Raw genomic sequence first — 24418 nt, forward strand, 5'->3', positions numbered from 1 at the left:
TACCTGGCTGTTTTATTTGGAGTGCGAGATCTAGGTGAGGAGCAGTACAACCTGCCAGGGCTCAGGGCTCCAAGGGTCTCAGGCCACCCCCGGGTGGGGGGAACCCCCAACTCAGGCACCTCCCTGGGCACCCCACCCCATCTGCTCCCAGCTGCCACAGGAGCCTCCCCTCCCTCCCCTGCTCACTGCCCCCGTGTCACCAGCCCGGCATGCAAGGTGGTTTCCAGGCTCCCCTTACTCTGCCTGCTCCCAAAGGTGCCCTGGGCAGGTGTCGCTTAGTAACACCCTCCCTGCTGGGAGCACAATGGATGCAGACACCCTTGTCTTTTCTTAAGCTGGGGACTCACCCAGACTGCCCACCCTATTCTAGGGGCTGCTGGACTTCAGACTCCAGCTCAGCCCCTACTTCCCACCAGGCCTGTAGTCCCCAAACTGCCTGGAGTCTGTCGGGGTAAAAGCTGGGCCTGAACCCAGCCTCTCAGGTGGTTATGTCCAGGGCTTGCCCTCACTGCTCGTCCATTCTGAGAGGAGCGGCTGCCTCCATTTCTCTCACCACTGAGGCCTCTTCCTCAGGGACTCCAGCCCTCCCCAAAGTGTCTGCAGTGGGTGGGGCGTCAGATGCCCCCGTGGAGCCTGGAGTTGTCATGGGACTGTGGAAAAGTCATTGTCCACTTGGAGTCTGTCCACCGAGTCCAGGCCAATAGGTACTCAGTGGAGTCCAACAGGTACCCTCGCCTGTCTCTCACATCCAAGCAGCACTTGGATGTCCCCAAGTGTCCCCTAGTAGCAGCACTTCAAGGGTCCTTTTGAGGGAGGGGCAGGCAGGCCCAGTGACTGGTCAGTTTAAGGTGAACACACCCAAGCCTTGGGTTGAGCCCCTAATGTGAGGAACCTGGGCGCCCTGAACCGTCTCTGAGGATGGGGGCCATTGAAGGTTGTAGTGGGCGGGGCCTTGGCCAGCCCACCCTATTATGTCATGAAGCTGGCGACCAGTAGGAACTCTGGGAGCTCCCCCTGCCTGGTGGGCGCTGAACACCACGCTGGTGGTGGGCAGCTGGGGGCAGCCCAGTTCATGTGGAGCAGTGGGGTCTGGACGGGGCACTTAGAGGCCCAGGTTCCTGTCCAAGGCCCTTGGCTGAGCCCTGTAGGACCTGGTAGGGGTGTGCATGGTTTCTGTTGGACTTTGGTGGAAAGACCGTCTGCCAACTCCGTCCCCTGGGTCCCACTCTGGTCAGAGGTGCACAGGCTGGACGTAGCTCCGTGGGAAGAAACCTATGTGCCCGCAGAACCGGCCTCGCCACCAGTGGGGGTCCAGGTGCTCCAGGACCTCGATGACATCACCACGGCGGAAGCTGAGCTGTGAGGAGTCCTGCGCGGAGAAGTCGAACTGCGCCTGGGCAAAGCGGGCCCGGGCTGCCTGCGGAGGGAGGGAGCCGTCAGTGGGCACCCCCAGGGGGCCCCAGCGGAGGTTTGCCTCATCTTGAGGAGGGCAGGGTGTTTGGGGCAGAACTGAGGTTGGATGTGCTTGTGCCACCAAAGCCAGGTGAGGGCCGCCACCCATGGGCCTCCCGCTGCTGCCTGTGGTCTACAGGGAACGATCCGACTATCCTGGTGGCTTAGCTGGGCCCTGAATCCTGGGCTTCGTGAGGGGCTGTGGTCAAGTCCCTCAGTTTTCCCACCTGCGAAGGGCACTGGGACAAGAGCTCTGTGCGGGCGTGCCAGGCTGACGCCGCGGCAGCTGTGCCCAGCTCCCCCAGGAGCTGCCTTGCTCACCAGGATTTCTGCTCTGAGCCTTTGGAATCTCACCCAGGACAGCCGATAGGATCAGTGGGCAGGCTGTAATTGCTGGTTCTCTGCTCAGGAAGGAGGAGGTGGTATGGGCCCCAAGACACTGAGCCAGCTCTGGAGTCTTCCCAGAGGGCGGGCGATCCCAGGCTGGGCCGGAGTGAAGTGGCAGGTGTGGGGGAGCCCTCAGGCAGCCCCCGGCTCCATCCTGGTTCCCTCACTCTTCAAGGTCAGAGCTTACCCAGGCAGCAAGGGGCAGGGGAGGGAGGTCTGGGATATGGAAGCCCAGAGGAGAGCTCACATCTGGCCTGGCCCCCAGGGTCCGGCCCCGGGGGCTGAATCCCCTGCTGGGCCAGAGTGTGCACCAGTGGGGGTCTCCTGAAGCACTGTTTGACTTTCCTGGAATATCGGACCCCAGGGCTCATCCTGTCAGACAGAGAAGAAACTGAGTCCTGTCGACTGGCCCAAGGTCACATGTGGTGAGGCAGCTGGGGTCTAGGAGCAGGGCAGGATGGGAGGCCCCGCAGCTTTCCGTCAGCAGCTCCTTGTTCTGTGGCCATGCTCCCCATACCCTCTTCACAGCCAAGGGCCGGCTGGCCCTGACCTCCAGCCCCGGGCCTGGCCAACATCCCCTCCCAAGGAAAATAGCACATTAGGGTTAATAGCCCCATTAGCTGCTGTCGTCACCCTAATGAGAGCTGGTCCAGGGGCCCCTGATGAAAGAGCTGGCTGGCAAATTGCTGCTGTTCTGAGGACAAGGGTGGCTGCCCCTCGCACACACATACACACCCTGTGTCTGGCCAGGGCCTCACCCTTACCGCCCCACGCCCCACCCATGGCTGGCACCTTGGGAGAAGACAGCAGGACTGGGCCTGTCTGGCTGGCAGTCTTAGTTGGGTCGCATCACATCCAAGCCTCAGTTTCCTCACCCACACCACAGGGACAGTAATGCTCCCAGTGTACAAAACCCAGTTCATCGCACGTCCCTCAGCAGGCTCAGTGGGTGTCAGTACCTTCCTTCGACATTCACTGAGTACCTACTGTGTGCTGTGCACTACCCGGCCACGATTTGTCCCATGGGATTTTCATCCTGTTCCTTCCTCTTCTTCCCCTCTTCTCCTCTCCACCCTCGCTTCACTGCTGGGCCACGAGAACAGAACTGCACAGCCCGGGTCGGACCCTCCTCCCACAGCCTGGGCTGCCGGGGGAAGGGAGGCTGGCCCGTGTCAGGCCCCACCAGGCGTCCTCACCCTGGGATGGCCCAGTGGCGGTGACCGCAGGCACCCACCGCCCTGTCCCTGTCCGCCTACCTTGAGTGGGGGCTCCTCATCTCGCAGGAAGACCTGCCGCTTCTTGGCGATGGTGGTGGTGTGATAGAAGTCGACCAGCTCATTGAGGGAGTTGAACTTCTCTTCCCACAGGAAGTACTTCCCAGAGGCCTCTCGCAACACCTTGAAGTGTTGGACCTGGTCTCCGTAGCTGGGGGAAAGGGCCTCCAGTCACCTCAGACGGCCCCCAGCGGCCAGGGACATCTCCCCTCCCGGCCTGGCCCTGGGCCTTCCCTGCTCACCAGTATTTGGAGCCAGGCCTTTCTCTCTCCTGGTGAGATCTGGTGAGTGAGGAAGAGGTGCTGGGAGCGGGGACAGTTCCAGGCCCCCTGACCTGGCTCCGCTGAGACCTGGTGAGCACCCCCTGGCCGTGGCATACGGAGTTAATGGTTTGGACCCTGGACCAGGCCTCTTTCTTGCTGTGCGACTTTAGGCAAATCACTCAATTTCTCTGAACCTCAGTTTCCTCATAACACCTCTCTCTGTGAAAGTGTTCAGAAAGTGCTGAGTGTTGTTTATCAGCAGCAGTAAGTGGGTTTCTCTGAAAGAGGTGACCAGACAGCATCCCCAGCTTCCCCCTCACCTGCACACTCTTCTCCCTCCCCTCCCCCCACCCAGCCCTTGTAGTCCCTTGAGGAGTGAATCCCAAGACCACCTGACTTGGTGTGAGAGGAGCTTAGGCATGTTGGAGGCCTCGTGTCCTTCTCACCCACAACCACCTCAAGAACCTTCTATGGCTCCCCATTACCCTAGGGATAAAACTTTAACGCCTCAGACTTAAGATCTGGCTCTGATTACACATCCAGCCTCATTGCTTTAATGCACACTCTAATGCAACCAGTGAGTCCCTTTCTCGTCTCCCAGCCTTTGCCTGGCCTTCTGACCCACGACCACTAAATCCTGGCGAACACCTTCCAGCTCAGCTGAGGGGGCAGCCTGCCTCTCCCAAACCAGCCAGAGGGGTGGGACCTGCTCTGGCTTGGCTTGGGCAGAGGGACCTGCCTGGTGCTTTCCATATGAGGCAGGTCCCACACCAGGGCAGGCCCTGCAGCCAGAGGCCGGAGGTGGTACTGGTATTTGTCAGGACCATGGGCCACACAGCCACAGCGACCCCTCCCTGTGACAGGGGTGGCCAGGCCTACCACTTGGGGTGGGGTGGAGCGGGCATGAGCATATCAGGCCCCTTTCACAGTGGGGAAATGGAGGCCCTGAGGGCAGCCAGGCCCCGCCCAGAGCCATGCAGCAGCAAAGGCCACCGCCGAGCTCCTGCAGGTCGAGTGTCACTCTCAAGGGCTCCCTGACCAGTGGTTCACCGTATAAGAACAGCCATCAACACTGATACCAGCTGGGATACCTATCACGTCCCAAACGTTGTCATCCTGAGTCCATTCTCACTCCTCCGTGTTGTTCCCTGGGCCCTGACTCCCCAGGGGCCTCCCGCTCTGCCTGGCCACCGTGGAGGCGCCCTTCCCAGCGCCACAGTCAGCTGGGCCAGGGTCTACACCTGCCCAGCGGAGGTGGGAGCCAATGTGCCCCACAGAGAGGTGAGGAAGGCCTGGGGCCGGGAGCCCCCCTGGCCAAGCTGGCAGCCACGGGGGAACACAGACGAGTCCTAGTCCCCACCAGGAAGAAGCCAGTTAAGGGACCTGCCCACAGGCGCCAGCTGGCTGGTGGGGCTGATGGCGGGGAAGGGTACAGTTAGGTCTGTGTGCTGGGGAGAGGGGAGGGCTCCTCGGGGGAAGTGGCTCCTTGGCCTCCTGGGCCACAGGCTGTGTTCGTTCTATTTGGGACTAAATGAGAACTCAACACTAGTCTGGGAACTTGATAGCAAAAAGAAAAAACACCTCTACGGTTCTAAATTTAAATTCTGTTAAATGATTTTGGACACAGTGTGTTCACAAGCCAGGGTTAGTCGGCAGCCTGAGTTCTGGGCAGGCCCACAGCCTGCGTGTCTACGGGCCCTGCAGGAGTGGTGTCTAGTGTCTGTCCCACCCCTGATTGCTGCCCACTTCTTCTGCCTATGGTCCTGCACCTTTGTGCTGCTTTGTTCAAAGTTTAAAGATTTAAGACAAAGAGTTGTTTAAGGTAAACACCACCCCCCCCCCCAGTTTGGGGGGCAGAGAGCAAAGTGGGATCCCCGACTTAGCCCAAGTCAAGGGCTCCAAATCACACAGAACCTCTCTCTACTTTTAAACATACCTCCAGGCTTTGTATATATCATTTCCTCTAAATTCTCCTAGGGTCAAACTTGTACTCACACTTCAAGGCCCAGGGGAAATGGCCCAGCCTCTGAGAGCTGCCTCTGCCAGAGTTGGGGGCTTTGTGGGCTCCTCAGCCCTTGTGCAGCCTTCTTGAGACCGGCCGCTCACAATGGACCTCACGCCAGACACCCGGATCTGAGAATTCAAGAATTCTCACACTGGGCAGCTCGCCGGTTCCGGCCACAAGTCTGTGCACAGTACTCAGTAAAAGGCAGGGCCCGTCCCCTCTCCTACCTGGTCCAAACCTCCTATTCTACAGTGAGCTCTGCCTGCGGCCCCAGGTGGCTGTGCTGGAGACACCGCTGCCGGGCCGGCCCCCGACGCTGCGCCCATCCCTCTCCCTGGCAGTCTCGCTGAGCCAGCCTGTCTTTCAGATGCCCTAGGCCTCAACGGTGACTTTCACCAGGAAGGTTTTTCTTTTTGTTCTGCCTGGGCTGGGTCTTGGCCATGTTTTGAGGCAGCTGAGAACACCTCAGGCTGGGGTTGTCCTCTGGGAATTCTCCAGATCTGCCTCCCCTGGGCCCAGGGGAAGAGCAGGGTAGCAGGGGAACTGAACCTGAGTGCAGGTGACCCCTGAACTAGGAGGAATGGCTTGAAAGCAGACAGCCCTGCTGGGTGAGCCCCTCCTGAGCTGGAACAGGGAAGTGCAGCCCAGAGCAGGTGTGAGCCTGGTCATGGCCGAAGGAGGGGCCCAGGACAGCGGACAGTGCCCAGGACATGTGTACCTGTGGCCTAGCCCATGTGTACCGTGGGTCTGGTGTGCGCATGTGCCTCTCTTCCTGCGCTGCTGGGTCTGTCTGTGTTCCCTTTCTGAGCAGCTAGGGCTGCATCTGTCTCTGTGTGAGACCCTCAGACCTGCCGACAGCGGGAAGGGGGCTGGGCTTGGCTCCCGGGCTGTGGAGAAAGCCCAAAGAATCAAGTCAGGCCTGATACTGGTCCTGCCCAGCAGGTTTTTCTGCTTGATGGTGGCAGCAGCAAAGGTGGCAATGGCAGCCCAGAGAGGATCAGACGAGGCTAGGGTAAGGTCAGGAGCCTGGGACAGCCCTGGGCAAGGGGCCTGGGTGCCAACTGCTCACTGCACGGTCTCCATTAGGCAGGGCCCTTCTCTAGCCTCAGTTTTCTTATCTGTGCAAAAGGAGGGGGTGGTGCCTGTACCACAGCAGCCATGAAACAGAAGCAAATGGACCTTGGGAGGGGCTGGGCAGATGGACTCCTCCAGGGTCTTTGGGGCTCAGGGGAGAGGGCAGGAAGGGTAGACCAAGCCTAACGGGGCACAGAGGGTCAGTGGGCGCCGGCCCTGCTATTCTTTGCTGTGGGATCAAGAACAAATTGCTACACCTCTCTTAGCTTCAGTTTGTTCTATTTTTGTTTCCCTGTGAACTGTGTTTCTGGGATTACTTCCTCCCTGTCTTTGCATGAGTAAGTTGTGTCCCCCACTTCTTTCTTGCTTCATTTTCCTAAGGACCTTTATCATCTTCCAAGATTTTGTATGGTTCACTAGCCATTCATTGTCTGTTGCCCCAGGAGAACATGAGAGCCTAAAGAACAGGGAGCTTTATCCTATTTTGTTTGTAGCTGAATCCCAAGCATCTAGAATAGAGCCTGGCACATGGTAGGTGCTCAGCGAGCGGGGGGGGGAGGGGGGAGCCAGCACATGCACTGAATCCAAGTAACCTCTAGCTTGGCAGGAGGCAAAACACCTCACTTGGGAACAAACTGCCATTTACAGCAGAGGGCTGCCCAGCAGCCTGGACTGCAGCAGGGGGCAAAAGGCACACACTGCAGGCGCCTGGCCCACACAGGTGTGCTCCTGGAGTCAGAGGAGACGGCCCTCTGTAAACGGGAAAGGGCCCACCAGCTGTGGCCACTGTTGCCCTATGAGGATGTAAGCTCCACTTCCAACAGCTTTATGGGGCTTGGCATGAACTTACAGGAGAGGCTAGGCATGGCATGGGGGGGGCCCCAGAGGCACGCCGGAGAGGTGGAACTGCACGGCCTGCACAGCCATCTGGACGGCCCTCAGGCCCTGTCTCCATGATATAGAAGGTAGAGTACTGTCAAGAGGGAGCGAGGGGGAGCTGCCAGGAAGTTCACAGCAGGTCCGAGGAAAACCAGGGCAAGTACCAGGCTCCCTCTGCCTTGAGCCATGGCCCAGGGCCAGGGGGCACTGTGGCCCTCGGAGGGTCACTGGACCAATAACTGCTGTAACTGGCACTTGTGCAGCACTTGCTCTGGGCCAGGTATCACACGTTCCATAGCTGTCCATTTCACAGGCAAGGAAATGAGGTTCAGAGGTGACTTGCCCAGGGTTCTTGCTCAGAAGCCCATACTCCTAGCCACCTAGGTTCTCTGAGTGTCAGCGTCCTACTGTAGTCGCTGTCCAGCTGCCCTCCAAGGACCAGCGGGAGGTCCCCGGGAGAGAGGTGGTGGAGCCCTGGCCCGGCTGGGACCAAACGGGTGGAGGGAGCCGCCTGGAGGGGCTGTGCATGAACTGGCCCAGGGCCCAGGAAGCTCCTGCTGGTTCTCACCTCAGGGGTCTCCGCCAGGAAGCCTTGAGGGAGGTGCCGAGGGGCATGTGCAAGGATGTCTCTGAGGGACACTCCCAGACCCTGTCCCAGGACAATGCTGGTGCTGGCTCCCCACTCGAAAATGGCTCCCTAGTATGGCCCATCTCCCCCCTGGTCAGCCTGCCCCTCGCTGGCCCGCCTTTGCACAGGCTCTTCCTGCACCTGGCACAGCCTCTCCTGCTTTGTACTCCAAACTTCCACTCAGGCTTCAGGGTCCAGTTCTGACGTCACCCCCTTCACCGTGTGGAAGGCAACCACTGTCACCAAAAGTTCCATACTCATTCACTCTTTGCAAACCCCCTGGGCCAGGCTGTGCCTGTGTCCTCACCACACTCCTTGGGCCACTCCACTTCCTGTGCTGCCCCTTCTTGCTAGACATACAATAAGTAGGTGGAAAGGTTTGGGTCTGAACCTGAACACGTGGGTGGGCTTGGCTGCACTTACAGAGAGATGCCAGGAGGGGGCAGTGCAGTAGGCACTAATGGAGAAGTTTAAGCACTTGGGTTTGCTAGCAGAGGTGGGAGAGTTGGTGGTGGGGTGGTGGCCACCACAGCCCCTTAATTAGCTCAGGCTCCAGAAGCCAGTCCAGTGACGCCCCTGTGCCCGTGCTTTGCTGGGTGGCCTTGGGCTTTGCAGCTGATTCCAGGAGCCATGCACAGCCAGCCCGGCCCAGCTGGTGGGTGCCATTTGCAGGAGAGGACCTGGACAGCCGGCATGAGAAGAATGACTGTTTCCTGCTTTTGCAGGGAACAGGGTGGGAAGTGGGGGTTGGGCTTGGGCAGTGGGAAGGTGACAGGGGCTCTCAAGAACCCCACAATCCTTCTGGAAGGGAGTCGGGGCCAAGAGCTCACAGTGACCCCCAGCCCTCAACTACAGTGCTCCCATTTTTAAGATTGAGAAGCAGAGGCTCAAAGAGGGTCAGAGCCTCTCCTGTCACTCTGGACAAACGGACTGTTTCCAAGGGGGGAAAGGGAAGTGAAGAAAGCCGACAGCTGGTTTACACAGTGTGGAGGGCATCAAGCTGAGCATGGTTGTCTCCCACGTGGGTGCCCGCCAGCCTAGACAGGGAGACGGCCACCTCTCGGGGTCCCAGGCTGCTGATCACACCCCACCATGCGCTCCTTACAGACAGGAGCAGCAAGCATAGTAAAAGTCCCAGAGCTCACAGCAGGGCCTGTGGGAGCTGGGAGGTGTCAGCCTGGGCTACACCTCTGCAGAAAGGAGCCTCACGTGGGCCATCGCAGCCCAGTCTCTTTGGAGTTGCCAAGGTTACCATGGACACTCCCTGACCAAGTCTGTCTTTCTCTGCTGCACTGGGCCTCCCGTGACCCCGCCCCCACCCCCTAGCCCCAGAGGAATCCACCATTTTTCTGTCCTTTGGCAAAACCTCAAGCCATTGGCATGAGCCACACAATCACTGGCAGCCACTGCCACCAGAAGCCACACTGCTGAGATCCCAGATGCGCCACTTGTCCTTCCTCCCAGTGGCAGCCTGGCTACCTCAGCACTGCCCTTGGCACTATCAAGGCTGGCACAGCACGCCCCCTCCACGCGGCCTCGGTGCCTTGCTCGCAGCAGTCCTGACAGTTGCTTTGGTGGTTCCCACTTCACAGACATATGCCACTTCCCCAGCCCAGCCACTTTTTGTCCCCCAGCCCCTACTATGGTCCCCAGTGCCATCCCCTCCTCCTGGGTCCTTGCCAGCCTCCCAGCACCCCTGCTGCTTCTCCCAGCAGCCAGGGGTGTTGGCTGAGAAAGGGAAGCTGATCATACCTGCTGCCCAAAACCTTCCCATGGCTCCCTATTGGCTGAGATAAACCGGACCTCCTTGTCAGGGTCATGCCCCACCCCCCCATCCCGAGCACCTTCCTGCCTCAGGGCCTCTGCACCTGCTGTTCCCTGTGTGGAAGGCCCTCCTCCCAGGTCCTCCTTTCTGGGGACCTGGGCAGCTTCCCTCTCTGGTTCCATAGATGCCACCTCCTCAGACAGGCCATCCCTAAATTCACATGTTTTCTGTCCACCGTCTCCCCAGCTAAGACATACACCCACAAGGGCAGCAGTGATGGATTTCCCATTGTCATTTCCCCAGCCCCTAGGTAGCATGGCACAGGGCACAGCGCTGCAGGGGTATCCCTCGGATTTAGGCATCTCACCCTGCTGATCTGGCAAAAGGGAGCAAACACCATCGCCGCCAAGCGTGCCTCCTCGGGAGAGCAATTGTTTTAAGGGGTTATTTTTAAGAAACAAAAGACTCAGGGGGAGCCTTTGACATTCCCTCGAACTGCTTAAAAGATCTTAGACAGAAGACCTGTTCCAGGAAGTGGGCAGCCACTGCAGATGAGTACAGTTTCGCACAGAGAGGTGTGACAGACAGACAGGAACCCAGGTTGGCCCTTTGACCAAGCCCTCTCCAGGCCCCCTTGTTAAAGACCCAGGCAAACATCTGTTTCCCAAACGTGTGGGTTGCCACCTGCACAGGGGCAACCTGAGGCAGGCACAGAGAGGTTAGGTGATTTGTCCAACGTTACACAGACAGGAAGTGGCAGAGTCAGAATCTGAACCCAAGCAGCCTGGCCCCAGGGTCCATCCTCTCACCTGCGTCCCTCTAGAGTGGGGCCCTGTGACAGGTACATCCTGAAAACCCGCCCTAGTGCCTTTGTGTCTCCGGCCTCCAGTCCCTGGGGACAGGAAAACCGCCAGCACCTTCCTTCCTCCCTGGTGACTAATCTTTTCTTTTTTTCTTTTTCTCTTTTAGTCTTTTTTCTTTTCTTTTTCAATGATGAATCTGTAATGGCTCCCTACTGGTCCTGAATAATGTCCAGAACCCCCAGCCTGGCACCTGAGGCCTGGCATGCAGCCCGAGCCTGCTTTCCAAGCACGCCTTTACTGCTCTGGGCTGCAACCTGGGGCGCGTGTCCTCTAACCTGCTTCCAGGCATTTGTGGAGCTCTGCCTCTCTAGGGTTGCTGTTCTTGCCACCCCAACCTGTGAGCCTGCTGCTTGCTTGGAAATTCAGCTCAGATGTCCCGGTCTGGCCTCCTTGCCCCACCCCCTGCCGCGGTCACCACTCACTTCACAGAGATGGAGAACTCCCCTGGGGAGCTCTCGCTCTCCCGGATCAGAAAGGCCCCCAGGAAGTTTCGCTTCATCAGAATCTCTTCAGCCAGCTGCCTGGAAATCCTGCCCGAGTACCACCTGCAGAGAGAGGGACAGGTGAGGGCCGTGGGGAGGCAGGGCTGCCTTCTCTGTGCCCAGATGCTCAACATGGCTGCCCCTCAGGATGGTCCCGGAACGCCAGAGATATGATTGCCCCCATTTCACAGGTGAGGAACCTGAATAACACAGAGGCGAAGCAATGAGCCCAAGGTCATGTGCTGCAGCAGGCAGAAGCGAGGACCCAACCCCAGCATTTGGCTCCAGAGCCCAATTTTTTCCCACCACACTAGGCAAATGTACTATTAGGAAAACAGAAATAGCTAGCAAGCCAATGGGAACTTCCCCCCAGACAACCCCAGCTGAGCTTTTCCATTTTAGATGATAGAGACTTAAAAGTGGAAAACAGAAAGAAACAAACAATGACAAAAACAATAGCAGCTTTGATCTGGTGATGAAGGATCTCACCCAATAACTATCTTACAGATGCATAGGCTGAGGCCACCTGGACTTTTTCCTCACACTTCCAAGTCTTTTCCTGCTGACCAGACAGAACTAGGTATACAGAAGGTAACTGATAAATGCTTGGAGTCTTGCAAGACTGCCACCACCCCCGGGTCTGGGAGTGAAAGCCTGGGACCCTGCTTCCCCTTCAGCCCTGCACCCCTGGTGGCATGGCTCTAGGCATCTCCTCACCCCTACCCCAGCCCCTGCTGATTTGGGCCACGCCCACCCTCCGAGGATCCTGGTGGTCTCTGACTGGCTTCTCAGCCCCAGGGTTTCCACCTGGGACAGGGGGGGCGGCAGGAACGAAGGCCCAGAGCAGCCAAAGTCCCCATAAAGGGCAGGCCTGGCTCCTCCATTCCCTTCCATGTTTCCCTTCCATGTTTCCCCACCTACTTTCAGCAACTGTGTAATGAATCTGAGCTTTGCCCTGGGGACAGGTGTAAAGTGGCAGGTTTTCTGCCATCTCAGGATGTGGACATGGCCTCGAGCTGAGAGCAGAGGACATCACATCAGGTAGGGCAGGACCCCTGGTGGGGTCCCCCGTACCCCTCCCCATTTGTGCCTTACATGACCCTGTTGACAAAAACCCTGGGGACCCTGCCCAAGGCCTGTTTGTTTCTGGTGACTAATGTGCCTGGCCTGTGTGTTGAGCCCCTGGCACATTCTCAGGTGATGACTGGAGGAGCAGGTGGATAAATAGCCAGCCCCCCCACCAATACTCTGAGTGCCCCTGCTGTCTCCCAGCAGTCTGGTCACTAACACTCCCTGTTGGCTCCTTCCCGGCTCACTTCTGTCTCCCAAGTAAAGTCCCTGTCCTCAAATCAGGTCTCAGGTGCTGCTTCTGCAGGAGCCCATACCCTCAGAAGTGAAGTTCCAGCCAAACGCTGTCTCCAAACAGGTGGGGACCCTGGGCCCATCTCACAGTGGGTGACCCTAGGAGGAGCACCAGCCAAGGGGGTTGCTGTTGCTGAGTTCGGGGAACCAAGGCAACCTCCTGGAGTGCTCGGCCTGGGCTCCAGAGTTTGGGAGGCCCAGGCACAGGCTCCTGGCCGGCAGGAGGCTGAGCTGTGTGCTCTGAGCTCCCAGGCTTGTGTGGGCCTGGGAGGTAGCGCCTGTGCCCGGAGCCCCAGCAGCACACAGGGCCGAGACTGCACTGGGAGCAGGGGCCCAACAGGGCTCCATGTGGGTGGTTTCTGAGGACCTGCATGTCTCCAAAGAACCCACAGAACCCCACAGGAGGTGTCGGTGTGTGGTTGGCTGTCATCCTCAAAGGGCGTTGCAACCGTACCCTCCAAGGAAGCCCCCCCACCCCCACCAGAGGGAGACAGGGCTGGTCCTCCCAGGGCTCCTCCCTGGGTGGTGCCAGCATTTCCCGCTGCCCTGCAGCCCAGCTCTCTACCATTGGTGCCACTCCACTGGAGGCCAGCTAGCCTTGTCCTCCCTTTTACTGATGTGGTGACTGAGGCTCAGAGATGGTCAGGGATCCCCTGAAAGGTTGCACAGCATGTCCCTGACCTTGGACTGTCCCCCCAGTCCCAGATGCTCTTTAGGGATCCACCACCCTCCCTGGCAAGCACCACCTGGGGCCCACAGCACTGGCTTCAGATCCCCTTCCCCCTTTTGCCAGCCATGTGGCCCTGGACAGGTTACGCATGCCCCCTCACCCCACCCCCATCCCCTTGACCCTCCGTGGTCCTCGGAAAGACAAGGGCACTGTTGCGTGCAACGTTTCCGCTGCTACCAACCCGAGGGGGTTCCCAGCCCTCCTCACACCTCTGGCTGGACCCGCCTGCTGCCCTCCCGGGCACACTTCTGCTCTGCAGGCCCAGCAGAGCATGCCCTCTCTCTGGGTGGTCCTCCTTGACCCTCACTGGCCATGCAGCTGCAGCAAGTGCCTTCATGCCCTGCCCAGGGGCTCCCTGGGCAGGCAATAGTGGCAGTGGGTGCTCAGAGAAAGGGTGGGCCTGGTGTGGGGACAGGGCTTTCGAAAACCCAGCCCTCTTCTCAACCCTGCACCCCCATATCTCCCACGCTCTCCTCACACCCTGGGGCCTGAGAGGTGGAATCAGGCACCGAGCTGGGACTTCCCCGCCTCTATTTTGGGGCCAGGGCAAGCACTGAGGTTACCCAAAGACAAAATTAAGCATGGCCTCGGGTGGGTTGGTTGAGACCCTGACCCCCATTCCCACTCTGTCCCAGATACGAGCAGCCAGAGCCGACCTCGGGGACCCCAGGGGCACTGCAGCCTGGAACCCGCCCCAGCCCCCTGCGGTCCCAGCGTTCTCTTGCCTCAGCCACCAACATGAACCCGATGGGCCCAGCCCAGCACCACACACGCTCCTCAGCTCTTCTTCTCGTGCACTCAGGGCTCCTCAGCAGCTCCGTGCCTTCCAGGCTCCTGGTCTTGGCTCGGGCGCTTCTTCCTCCGGGAGGCACCAGCCAATTGGCCAGCCCCCAGGGATGGCCCTGCCTGTCCCCAGCTACCTGCGGATGCCAGGGAGCTGGGCCCCTGCCTAACGTCGCACAGCCCGGAGGGACCCTGCAGGGCCTGGAACCAAGGGCTGCAGCCCAGGGTGTCAGCCAGAGGCCACAGCCTCTGTGGGGGAGGCTGGGGTACCCTGAGCCTGGGGAGAGCAGGTAGGGCCCTGGGTGGGATGGGGCCTTGCCCAGTACGTGGAGTGCGAGGTGTGGCAGCTTTGCAAGTAACTCAAAGACAGATACAGAGGACATACCCTCAGGCCCCACCCTGGCCCTGCATCCCCCCGCCACACACACACACACACTCACACACACACACACACACACACACACACACTCACACATGCCACATGCACGTGGCTCCCAGGTGGCCCGCCCAGCCTGCCTGGCCTGGTCACTGGCCTCCACATCTGACTGACTCCCTCCCCAACTCAGAGGCCTCCATTGTTCCCCACCATCCTGGGCCCGGTATTTGGGGCCCTCCTGCCAGTCCCACTGCCACGGGCTCTTCCTCACTACTTTACCTGTCCAGCAACATCCTTCTTCTTTTCTCTTTAGCTGACTCCAACACGTCCGTCAAAGCCTCACTCCTCGCCACCTCCTCTGAGAAGCCTTCCTCGGTTAGGTGCCTCCATGCTGTCTGCCTTCCCAGGCTGTGCTCTCTTTATGACCTGTGTCTCCCACAGGACAGGGCTGCTCTGACCCCAGCCTCTCACACATGTCCCCAGCTGGGTCCTGGCTTGGCCCCTGGGACTATGGCTAGCTTGTAGTGAGTGGCTTGGAGCAGCTGTATGTTGAAGGTACCCCAGCTATTATTTCAAGCATATGTGGTGGGTTTTCCATAGATTCTTGTATCCTTAGACCCCCCCCCCCAGGTCTCAGGGCAGTGGCGTTGGGTGCTGCCTATGGACAGCTTGACTGGGGGCTTCCCTGGGCCAGCAGGTCCCAGGCTGTGCGCACTGAAGACCCAAACAGAACTGCCACCGTGCCCTCATCCCAGACCCTGCCTGGCCAATGTCCAGCTCTCCCCTGTGCCCCAAAGGCAGGGCTCTCCCCTCCACCATTTCACTGCCACCGGACCCCCCCTCCCACCCCCCATCGCCTCAACGCAGGGCTGAGTCAGCCTCTTGGAGAGATCTCCAGACTCCCCCAGAGATGGGGGCCTCAGCCCTCCCTGTGCTTCAAAAGGGGACCTGAGGAACAGGGGCAGCAGGCCCTGCCCAGAGCCACCCCCCAAGCAGCAGCCCAGATGGCTGAGAGCCAGGGGCCCTCCTGTCCAGTGCTCTCCCGGGCATTCTCTAGTGTTCAGTCCGCAGTCTCGCATCCTGGGCTGGCCCCGACCCTGCCACCATTTTAGACAAGCCCTCAACCTCCACCCCATATCCCCAGCTTGGGGTAGAGTCCAGGGCCCCAGAGAGATGGATAGGGCCTGGGAATGAGGTTTTATGACTGGGGGTACACTAGGTGGGGACATCTGGCAGTGGGAGTGGAGGTGGGTGGTGCCCTGAAGTTGCAGGGCTGGGGTGATGGCCACTTACGGGTGGGGCTTGATTCGGATGTAGTTCTTGGGAATAAACCCCTCGGCACCCCGGAGCTCAGCCTTGTACCAGTTCTGGTCATCTTCCATGTTCAGGATCTGCAGGCAGGAGAGACACTGACACTCAGTCTCCCAGGAGAGACAGCTGTCACCTGCTGCTCAAGTGCCCTGGGCTTCACCAAGGTAGGCCTGGGGTCTGTTTCACAGAGCAGGGGGTGGGGACCTGGCTGAGGTCACAAGGGCCATAGTCCCAAGGATAGCCTGTCCCCAGGGGTCACAGCTGCCCCAGCGGGGCTGGAGCTGGAGTCTCAGGATCGCTTGCAGACTGTGAGGTCACGGGGAGCGAAGATGGGGTGCTTCTGTTCCTAAGCTGTGCCCCTGAGCACGAGAAGCCACAGTATTTGCGCATTAGGCACTGAGCCATTGGCATGGGCCCGAGTCCCCAGGGAGCTCAGACACCTCAGCCTGCGCTCAGCGCCCCGTGGTAGTCACCTTGAGTTACTTGCATTTAAATAGCCCTTCTAGTCTCAATTCAGGGATGACAATGCAACAGGAGGTGGTGGCTTTCAGGCACTGGGGAGCATGCGGAGCAGATGAGGGAGACCTTGGGCTAGGCTGAGGCTGAGGCCTGGCTTGCTCAGGTCACAAGGGTCCTCATCCATGGCGTCAGACCCCTGCAGCCCCACAGTTGGGCCAAGAGGAACCGAAACAGGCAGAGTGGGGGTGGCGGCCGCCGCAGCGAGTGACTGAGTGGCTGTTGGAGAAGCAGGCAGGCCTGTGGCGTGGGCGCAGCCCGCAGCTCTGGGTCCTCCCTTCCCTGGGCAAGCTGCCCATGCGTGGCACTGGCTCTCCCATGAGCCTCTGAGGTCATGATCACCAAAGGCCATCGCTCAGGTGAAGAAGCAGACCCGGGGGTGGGGAGTGAGCCAGGCCAGCGTGAGCCTGAACCCTGTGGCCTGGGATCCCAGACTCGGCTGGTCACAGGCGTCCCTGACCTGCCAGCTTTCACTCTTACTGCATCTCCCACTTTGTCTCTGGACCCAAGTCGGGAAGTGGGGGCATCCACACTCTCTCCTGTGAGTCTTGCAGCAGGTCCCAGCTCTGTCCTAGTGGGGACACTTCCTGAGAGAAAATGCTGGAGGTAGGACAGCATCCCAAGGAGAGTGCACTACAAAGAGTGAAGGCAGGGGGCGCTGGCACAAAGACAGCCGCTCAGACAGCTTGGTTTTGCCAAGAGGAACTGGGATGGACTTCCTTGGGCCCAAGCCAGGGCCCAAGCTGAGCCCCGAGCTGTGCAGGCAGGCATCCCCTCTCAGTGCCCCCTCGACTGTCCGAGGGCCCTGCTGAGTCCCTTCCTTTCTGCCTTTGCAGCTAGAGCAGGGTCAGCAGCCCTGGAGACAGGCGGAAGGAGGTGGCTGACTCAGGAAAACTTTTGCTCAAAACAAAACAAATTTTCCAATTTATTAGAAAATTAAATCCACTGGGCCTCCTTCCAAAGCCACACATTCAACAGAGGAGCCCTGGAGCCTGGGACTGCAGACTGCTTCGGCTGCCCTGGCTCCCTCTGGAGCGTTGGCCTGTTCATCAGCTGAGGAATGGGCACACCTGGGGCCTGCACTGCACGGGGCGGTGTCTTTTGAGCTACAGAGTCCTGTGTGGATGTGTCAGTGTAATAATACACCTGATCTAGGCCATGTTTTGTTGTATGTTGTTCTGCTTTCCTATTGTCCTCACTCCAAGGACCCGGAAATGTTCTCATTGTTTATGTTAGCATGTGGTTCAAAAACCCCGGGCCCTCTGAGGCATGGGCGCTCCCACAAAGCAGGGAGAGCCGCTCCTCCCCGGGGAGACCCTGGCCTCCGCCCCGCAGTGCCCTCCACCCAGGATGTGGTGCTCCTACCCTGGGCCCTAGGCACTGCAAGCGCTCATCTGCTATTTACTGAGCACCTACTGCATGCCGGGCGTCATGCTAGGCTCTAGCAATACAGCAGGGAACAAGAGGCTTCCATTCTCCTGAACACAGGCAACAATCCAAAAGGCAGAAAACAAGTTCACAAGGTAACAGTGTAGTGGTAGGTGATCTGGAAACTCCACAGCACAGGATAGCACAGATGGAGGATGTCTGGTTGGGGGCGGGGAGGTTTGTAACAGGGGTCAAGAAATGCCTCTCTGAGGAGGAGACCTGAGTCACAGGCACAGACAAGAGAAGATGTGGGGGTGGTGTACAAGGCAGAGGAAACAGCCAGCCAGTGCAAAGGCCCCGCAGTGGGAGCAAGCCCTGTCCCTGGAGCAGGAAGGAGGCAAGTGCATCTGCAGTTGACGTAGGAGGGGCAGCGAGAGCAAATGAATGGAGCGAGGCTGGCAGAACAGGCAGGGTGGTAGCACGTAGGTCTTGCAGTCCAGGGGAAGCAATTCGGGTTTTGTTTTAAGAGCCTCTGGGGGCCATCAGGGGACAGCCAAGCTCTGAGTTATGGCTGCTGTGTAGAGACTGGGCTAGGGGAGGGAGGGGAGTGGAAAGAAGCTTCTCTCTCTAGCCCAGGAACTGAGGGTGGAGGCCTGGGGGCCGTGGTATAGGGGTACTGAGAAGCACAGGATTCGGTGTAGATGTTGGCAGAGTCCCCGACAGGACTTAAGGAGAGGATGCATGTGAGACAAACAGGGAGTGGCTGAGACGACTCTGAGGGGCTGGGCCAAGGCTGGCAGGCTGTCATAGCCGTGCATGGCTGTGGCCACGTACAGGGCTGCAGGGAGGCCAAGCTCAGGGTGGCCTGTACTGGTCAGAGGTGCTGTTAGCCTTCCCTGTGGAGATGCCAAGGCGGCTGTGGGCTCCCCGGGTCTGGGTCTCCGGTGCCAGGTTATCCACAGAGAGATGGGGTGAAGCCACCACCCACATCCCTCCTCCAGCCAGGAGAAACAAGGTGCTATGACCCCTGAGATGCCCAGCCTGTCAGAGAGCGGGCCTTTGTTTCAGGGAAGTGATGTCTGGGGCCATTTTTCCAGTGCAGGTTGAGGTGCCACTGAGTTTCCTCCAGGACCAGGGCTGAGAGTTGTTCACTGTGGCTCCTGGAGGCTGGGGTGCCTAGTGGGCACCTCTGTGACAGGGCCTGGCCCACAGGCAGCACTCAGGGAAGGGACACGCCATGCGGTCAGGCCGTACCCTGGGGGGCCACAGTCACATTTTTATAGTTACCAGAAAGCAGGCCCCAGAGTAGTGCGGGTGGGCAAGGTGCCTCGGGAGCAAAACTTAAGGGAGCGCAAAAAAACTCAGAAATCAAGTTTATATTTAAGACAATATGTTAAAAATAAAAATTAATACACAAACTCTGAATATGGTCATTAATTAATAATAATTTCTCAACATGGACACTTAGTTTAACAAATGTAACAGCCACTCATGTAAGATGCTCCTGACAGGAGCTGAGTGCAGGTAGGTGTCACTCTGCACTATCGTCTCGATTTTTCTGTAAATCTAAAACTTTTCTAAAAAGTAAATCTATTTAAAAATGAAGGCAAAGAAGATCCACCCAAATCTGAAATAAAGGCAGTACCTGGCCGCATACCTGCCCAGCCTTTGAGAGTGGGAGCGGCAATAGGTTGTCAGGTAGTTTCTGGGCACAGCCCCACGCGTGAGGGTCAGTTTTCCCTCCTCGAAAGCAATGTCTGTTGGTTATCTGTCTGGAGTTGACTCTGTGTACATACATTTGCATTCTGTTTTACGCCACTTAACCTTGTGTCATGAGCATTTTTATGTCATTAAACATGCTCCCCAAATCACATTTTTAGGGCTGTGTCATATTTTTTGCCACTGCTGAACAGGTCGTCCAGCTTGATTCCATGTGACAAACTGTCACCAACGTTCCCCTCCTTTGCTTGTTCCATTTTTCTCTGCATCCTGCTTCCAGCTGACAAGCTCTCCATTTACTGGTTTATCTGGCCCGTGGCCCCAGTGATACTGCATTTTCTCCCCACTGCATCTCCCAGACCGGGACACGGATGCAGTGTGCCCTGTGAGTCCTTCCAGGGAGGACGCACACACACCCCAGCTCGTCCCGGTTTCCCAGACACACGATTCTGGGTCGGAGGGTGTGGAGATCTTTAATGCTTTTTAGGTTTCTCAAAGGCCCTTCAAAATGGTTGTGTCACTTTACCTGCCCTCCATCACATGTAAAGGTGCACATTTTCCCACAACCTCGACAACCCTGGAGAGTCTTTTAAAAATAGAGTTTTTCTCATCTGGTGTCATTTGTCATGGCGAAATTGGCCACATGCTCACATCGCTTCTTTGGCAGTTTTCCTTTGCCCATTTTTCTATTCTGCTGTTTATATATGATTTTTCTGTTGACTTATAAGAGCTCTTTCCATGTCAAAATTATTAATATATTGACATTTTTGTCAGGCATTTTTTTCTTAGTTTAGGCCACCTTTATTTCTTACCCAGGAGACTGCAACAGCCCCTCCCCTGCCCCTCTGTCATCTCCCTAAAACACCCCGGCAAAGCCCTCCTGTGGGCTTGCACACTTCCCACTTGCAGCGACACCAGGCCTTCGAGATCCTGCCGCCGTCTACCCCAAGCCCACCCTCAGCTCCTCCCCTGCACTCCTTGCTCTTCAGCACAGACCTTTCTCTCAATTTCTCACGCCTGTGAGCAGGTTCTGCTTCAGGGCCTTTGCACCAGCTACTTCCCAGCCCAGAGCTCCGGGCTGTTTGCTTGGCCATCCTGCGCATCCCTCAGGGGTCACCTCTTTTGAGAGGCTGCCCGGACAACCCACTGGTCACTGTGTGTCCTATTTCTCTGTGTTGTTTCTTCCATCTGCTCAGCACTTTGTGATGCCACTTACCCTTCGGAATCTCAGCTCCAGGAGGGCAAGGGCTTTGCCTTATTTGTGGCTGTGTCCTCAGCACTCAGAACAGTGCCTGGTAAACAGCAGGTGCTCAACACTCAACAGAGAACAGATTGGAGGCTACCAGAGGCAGGGGCAGGGGGAATGGGTGAAGAGGGCCAGAGGTACAAATTTCAGTTGTAAGGACAATAAGTTCTGGGGACACCATGTGCAGCACGGTGACCACAGTTAGTCATGCTGTATTGTCTGAAAATTGCTGAGAGTAGATATCAAAAGTTGCCACCAAGAGAAAAAGTACAACTATGTAAGGTGACAGCTGCTGACTGAAGTAATTGTGATGATGGTTTCACAGACATGTGCCAAATTATTAGGATATACACCATAAATACATGTGATCTCATATGTCGGTTTTATCTCAGTAAAACTGGAAAAAATAGCCCCACAAGTGTTTGTTGAATAAATGAGAGAAAAGGCAGCCCCTCCCACTGCCTTCATTCCTCTGTCATTGTTTGAACTTGAAAAGTCCCCTCCTTGGTCTTCACCCACATGAGGTACAAGTCCCACTGGGAGGGCAGCCCCTCCACTCCCCACCCTTGTCTCTGCTAACACGTTAGCTCCTTCCCTTTCCTTCACATTTCCCTTGTCATATTGAAAGCCTACTATGTGCTGGCACTGTTTTAAGTTCTGCAGCTCCAGCATGATCCCCTGGCCAGGTAGCTCGGTTGGTTGGAGCATCACCCCAATACACCAAGGTTGAGGGTTTAATCCCTGGTCAGGGCACATACAAGAAGCAACCGATGAACACATCAATAAATGGAACAACAAATCCATGCCCCCCTCCCCCCACACTCTCTCTAACCAATTTTTTTTAAAGCAAACACCCCAGGAATTGGCTAACATCTTAGCAAGGTTAGTAGAAAATGACTAAGACAAATCCAGGGTGGGAAAGCTGGCACAGGAGTCTGGGAGGGCAGTGGGGGTGTCACAGTCTTTACAGCTGCTGTGGGAGCCTCACTGACCCACCCCACCCACTGCTGGCCGGTCACCCGGAGCCTCAGGTGGAGCCCATCACTCACCCTCACTTCATATTCCTATCTCCTCCCTGTTCCACTGCCTCCCAAGCCTCAGGTCTGGGTTTAGAGATGCCAAACTGCTCTCGGATGGATAAATGAGGCCTCTGAACCAGGCTTGCTCTCACGACAGTGCCCGGGCCGTCCTGGTGCTAGGCCTGCCCTCGGCTCCCTCTGCCCACATGTCCGTGGGGCCCCATGGTACCCGCACCAGGGGCACACAGGCATCCTGGCATAGAGAAGGGGAGGGTGGTTCCTTAAAGGCACATGGTTCTTTTTGGGAAACATCAATCTCCCCGACCCCTAGCCCAGTCCATTTGGCTTCGCTGGGGACAGAACAGTTTCCGGACTCAAAGGACAACATTTCAAATTCGACCCCATACTAAACAAGTCATTTCACTTCCCTGTGACTCGGTTTAGCCACCTGTGAAAATGGGGTTGCCAGTTCTCTCCACTGCAGCAGCTTACATGGGACACAGGTACATTGCTGAGTTTGGGACTGGACATAGCAAGGTGCCAGGAAAGGGGAATTCCTGTCCCTTTTGTGCTTGAAGCTTTGGGCCACGAGCAGGACCCAGGGTTCAGGGCTCAGAGTGGAAGGGAGAGAGAACACAAAAGATCCAGGAAAACTCTTCAGCCAGTGGACTGGCGAAACTGAGGCAGAGCGCTGAACACAGTGGCTGAGCAATTACAGCTGATACACGAGGTCACCTCCCTGGAGACAACACCTAGGCCTCAATTGTATTTCAGCTCCGGGCCCAGAAAAGCTGCAAAACCAGGTGGGCAATGCCAGGACCAGCTGCCATGACTAATGACTCCCTACCTGGTCACTGACCCATCAGTAAAGACCAGGACCCTGAAAGGGTATACCTGGAGAACTGATGCATATTCTGCTGAGTCCCTCCCCTGAGACCCCTTCTAGGGTCCCACCTGCAGGAGAGAGATAAGCCCCAACCTGTGGGTGTTGTCCTGCAAAGTGAACAGTTGCACATTTGATTCCCGGTTGGTCACATGCCTGGGTTGCAGGTTTGGTCCCTGGTGGGACGCATATGACAGGCACTGACATTTCTCTTTCTTTTTCCCTCCCTCCTCCTCTCTGTAAAAATAAAATTAAAATCTTAAAATTCTCCTAAACTCTAAGGCAATGGGCAGCTGGCAGCTCATCCCAGGCTGACCCCCTAAGCCTGTCCCCAAAGCCCCCTTTTCTCTGGCTTCCCAGGGAGCTCAGGCAGCCCAGCCTGGGCTCTCCTGTTGCTTCTTCTGTGTAAGGCTCTTTGGTGTTTCACTGTCCCCAGCTTTAATAAATGCACCCCCATAGTCACTTGGACTCGTGTTGTGAAATCTTTCCTGCAGGAAATCAAAAGTCCACACACAGCAGCTGGCCCCTGGCAGCCCTGATCCAGGCCAGTCCCCTTTGCAGTAATGGGGGGGGATCCCATCAAAGGCCCATTGCTGCTGTGCAGACTCAAGCCCAGGGGGGCAGTTACTTTCTCAGCTTGAGGCAGCTCCAGTGCCTGTCTTGGCATGGTCACTCCTGAATCCAGCTCCTTGGCAAACTTGCAAGCAAAGACCTTTCCAGGGAGAGAGACCCCATAAACCCTTCTGCCTGGACCTCCCTTGGAAGGCTGCAACGCTCATTTTGAAAGCCTGAACAAACAGAAAGAAGTGATGGTAGGACTGACTCTTTTCCCTTTTCTCCATTATGCTGGGAAGCTCATTTCTGACACTTAAATCACAGCTATTTTCACCCTGATAGCTTAATGTGTGTACTTTTTACTTTCCTAAGAACTTCCTCTTTCCTCCTTCTCTCCCTCCCCCAACCTCTCTCTCTCTCTGTCTCTCTGTCATTTCAACTACTGTCTTCTTAAATTCTTCCCCGGAAAACTGGGCGTTGAACCAACTCCTGCTAGGCGCTGTACTCATGTCTCCTCAAATCCTCACACTGGCCCTCAAAGGAGAGCCCATTAAAGACCTCCCCATTTCCTAGAGGGGGGAACTGTGGCTTGCAGAGAAGAGGCGGCTTGTCCTGAGTCACACAGCTGGTGACTGGAGAAGCTACCCTTCTTCCTCCACACACGGTACTTTTTTGGGGCGCTGTCCTGGGCCCCAGGTTCTTAACCTCCCCATCCCTCGTGGGCCCACTCAGCCCACTCTGGCCATCCTACCTTGAGTGTGTCCCCCTTGTTGAAGGCCAGTTCATCGCTCTCTGTGGCCTGGAAGCTGTACAGGGCCACCGACTCCATTCTGCTGCCTGGGAGCCCAGCAGCCCAGTTCAGAGCAGGGCTGGCAGCTTCCTGCTTCCTCTGCAGTCAGGGCTGTCTTCCTTTGTTTTGAGAATGTGTTTGTTCTTTTGAAGCTGAGACTGAAAGTGCCCCTGACGGGGAAACAGGAAGCACAGATATGTCACAGAGCTGGGTGGCTGGGGTGGGAGGGCGGGAAGGCGGAGAGATGGCCCACCCTTACCTTAGCCCCTGAGGCAGGTGTGGCTCTTGGGGAGTCTCCAGCAGCCCCGGGAATGGGTCTCTCTCCTTGTACCCACGTTGTAGACGGTGAAGCTGAAGTCTCCTGGGGAGAATGCTGCAAGGCCATCCTGGTGCTCAGGCACTGTGGGCCCAGCCATCCCCACCGCTTAGCCACTCTGTCTGCCACATTTGCTAAGCTCCAGTGCCTCCCATGACTTCCCAGTGCTTACTACCTCAACCCCAGACTTGTTTCCTGGCATTCAAGGCCCTGCCAAGCCACTACCCCACACACCTGTCCAGACTCACATTTGCTTCTTTTTTTTTTTTTACATTATACTATCACGTTAAGTCTTTAATAATAAAATCCCATTAAAGATTATCTGTCACATTCCATGCCATGATTAGTTTTCTGCAAACAGCTTTGCTTTCT

At 57.2% G+C, this 24418-nt stretch overlaps 1 protein-coding gene across 1 annotated transcript; it reads right to left on the reverse strand.

Annotated features, from left to right (window-relative positions):
• Positions 1 to 5: 5 nt before the first annotated feature.
• On the reverse strand, positions 6 to 23883 carry GRAP (GRB2 related adaptor protein). The gene is made up of 5 exons (XM_037163218.2): positions 23692 to 23883; positions 15617 to 15714; positions 11013 to 11135; positions 3096 to 3264; positions 6 to 1417 (listed from the first exon to the last, which is right to left on the reverse strand). The coding sequence occupies exons 1-5, from the start codon at positions 23767 to 23769 to the stop codon at positions 1232 to 1234; spliced, it is 654 nt and encodes a 217-aa protein (XP_037019113.1). The 5' UTR covers positions 23770 to 23883; the 3' UTR covers positions 6 to 1231.
• Between the last annotated feature and the right edge of the window lie 535 nt (positions 23884 to 24418).

This window comes from Artibeus jamaicensis, unplaced genomic scaffold (assembly GCF_021234435.1).
Source record: "Artibeus jamaicensis isolate MK-2021 breed Jamaican fruit bat unplaced genomic scaffold, CSHL_Jam_final contig_419, whole genome shotgun sequence".
Lineage (NCBI taxonomy): Eukaryota > Metazoa > Chordata > Mammalia > Chiroptera > Phyllostomidae > Artibeus > Artibeus jamaicensis.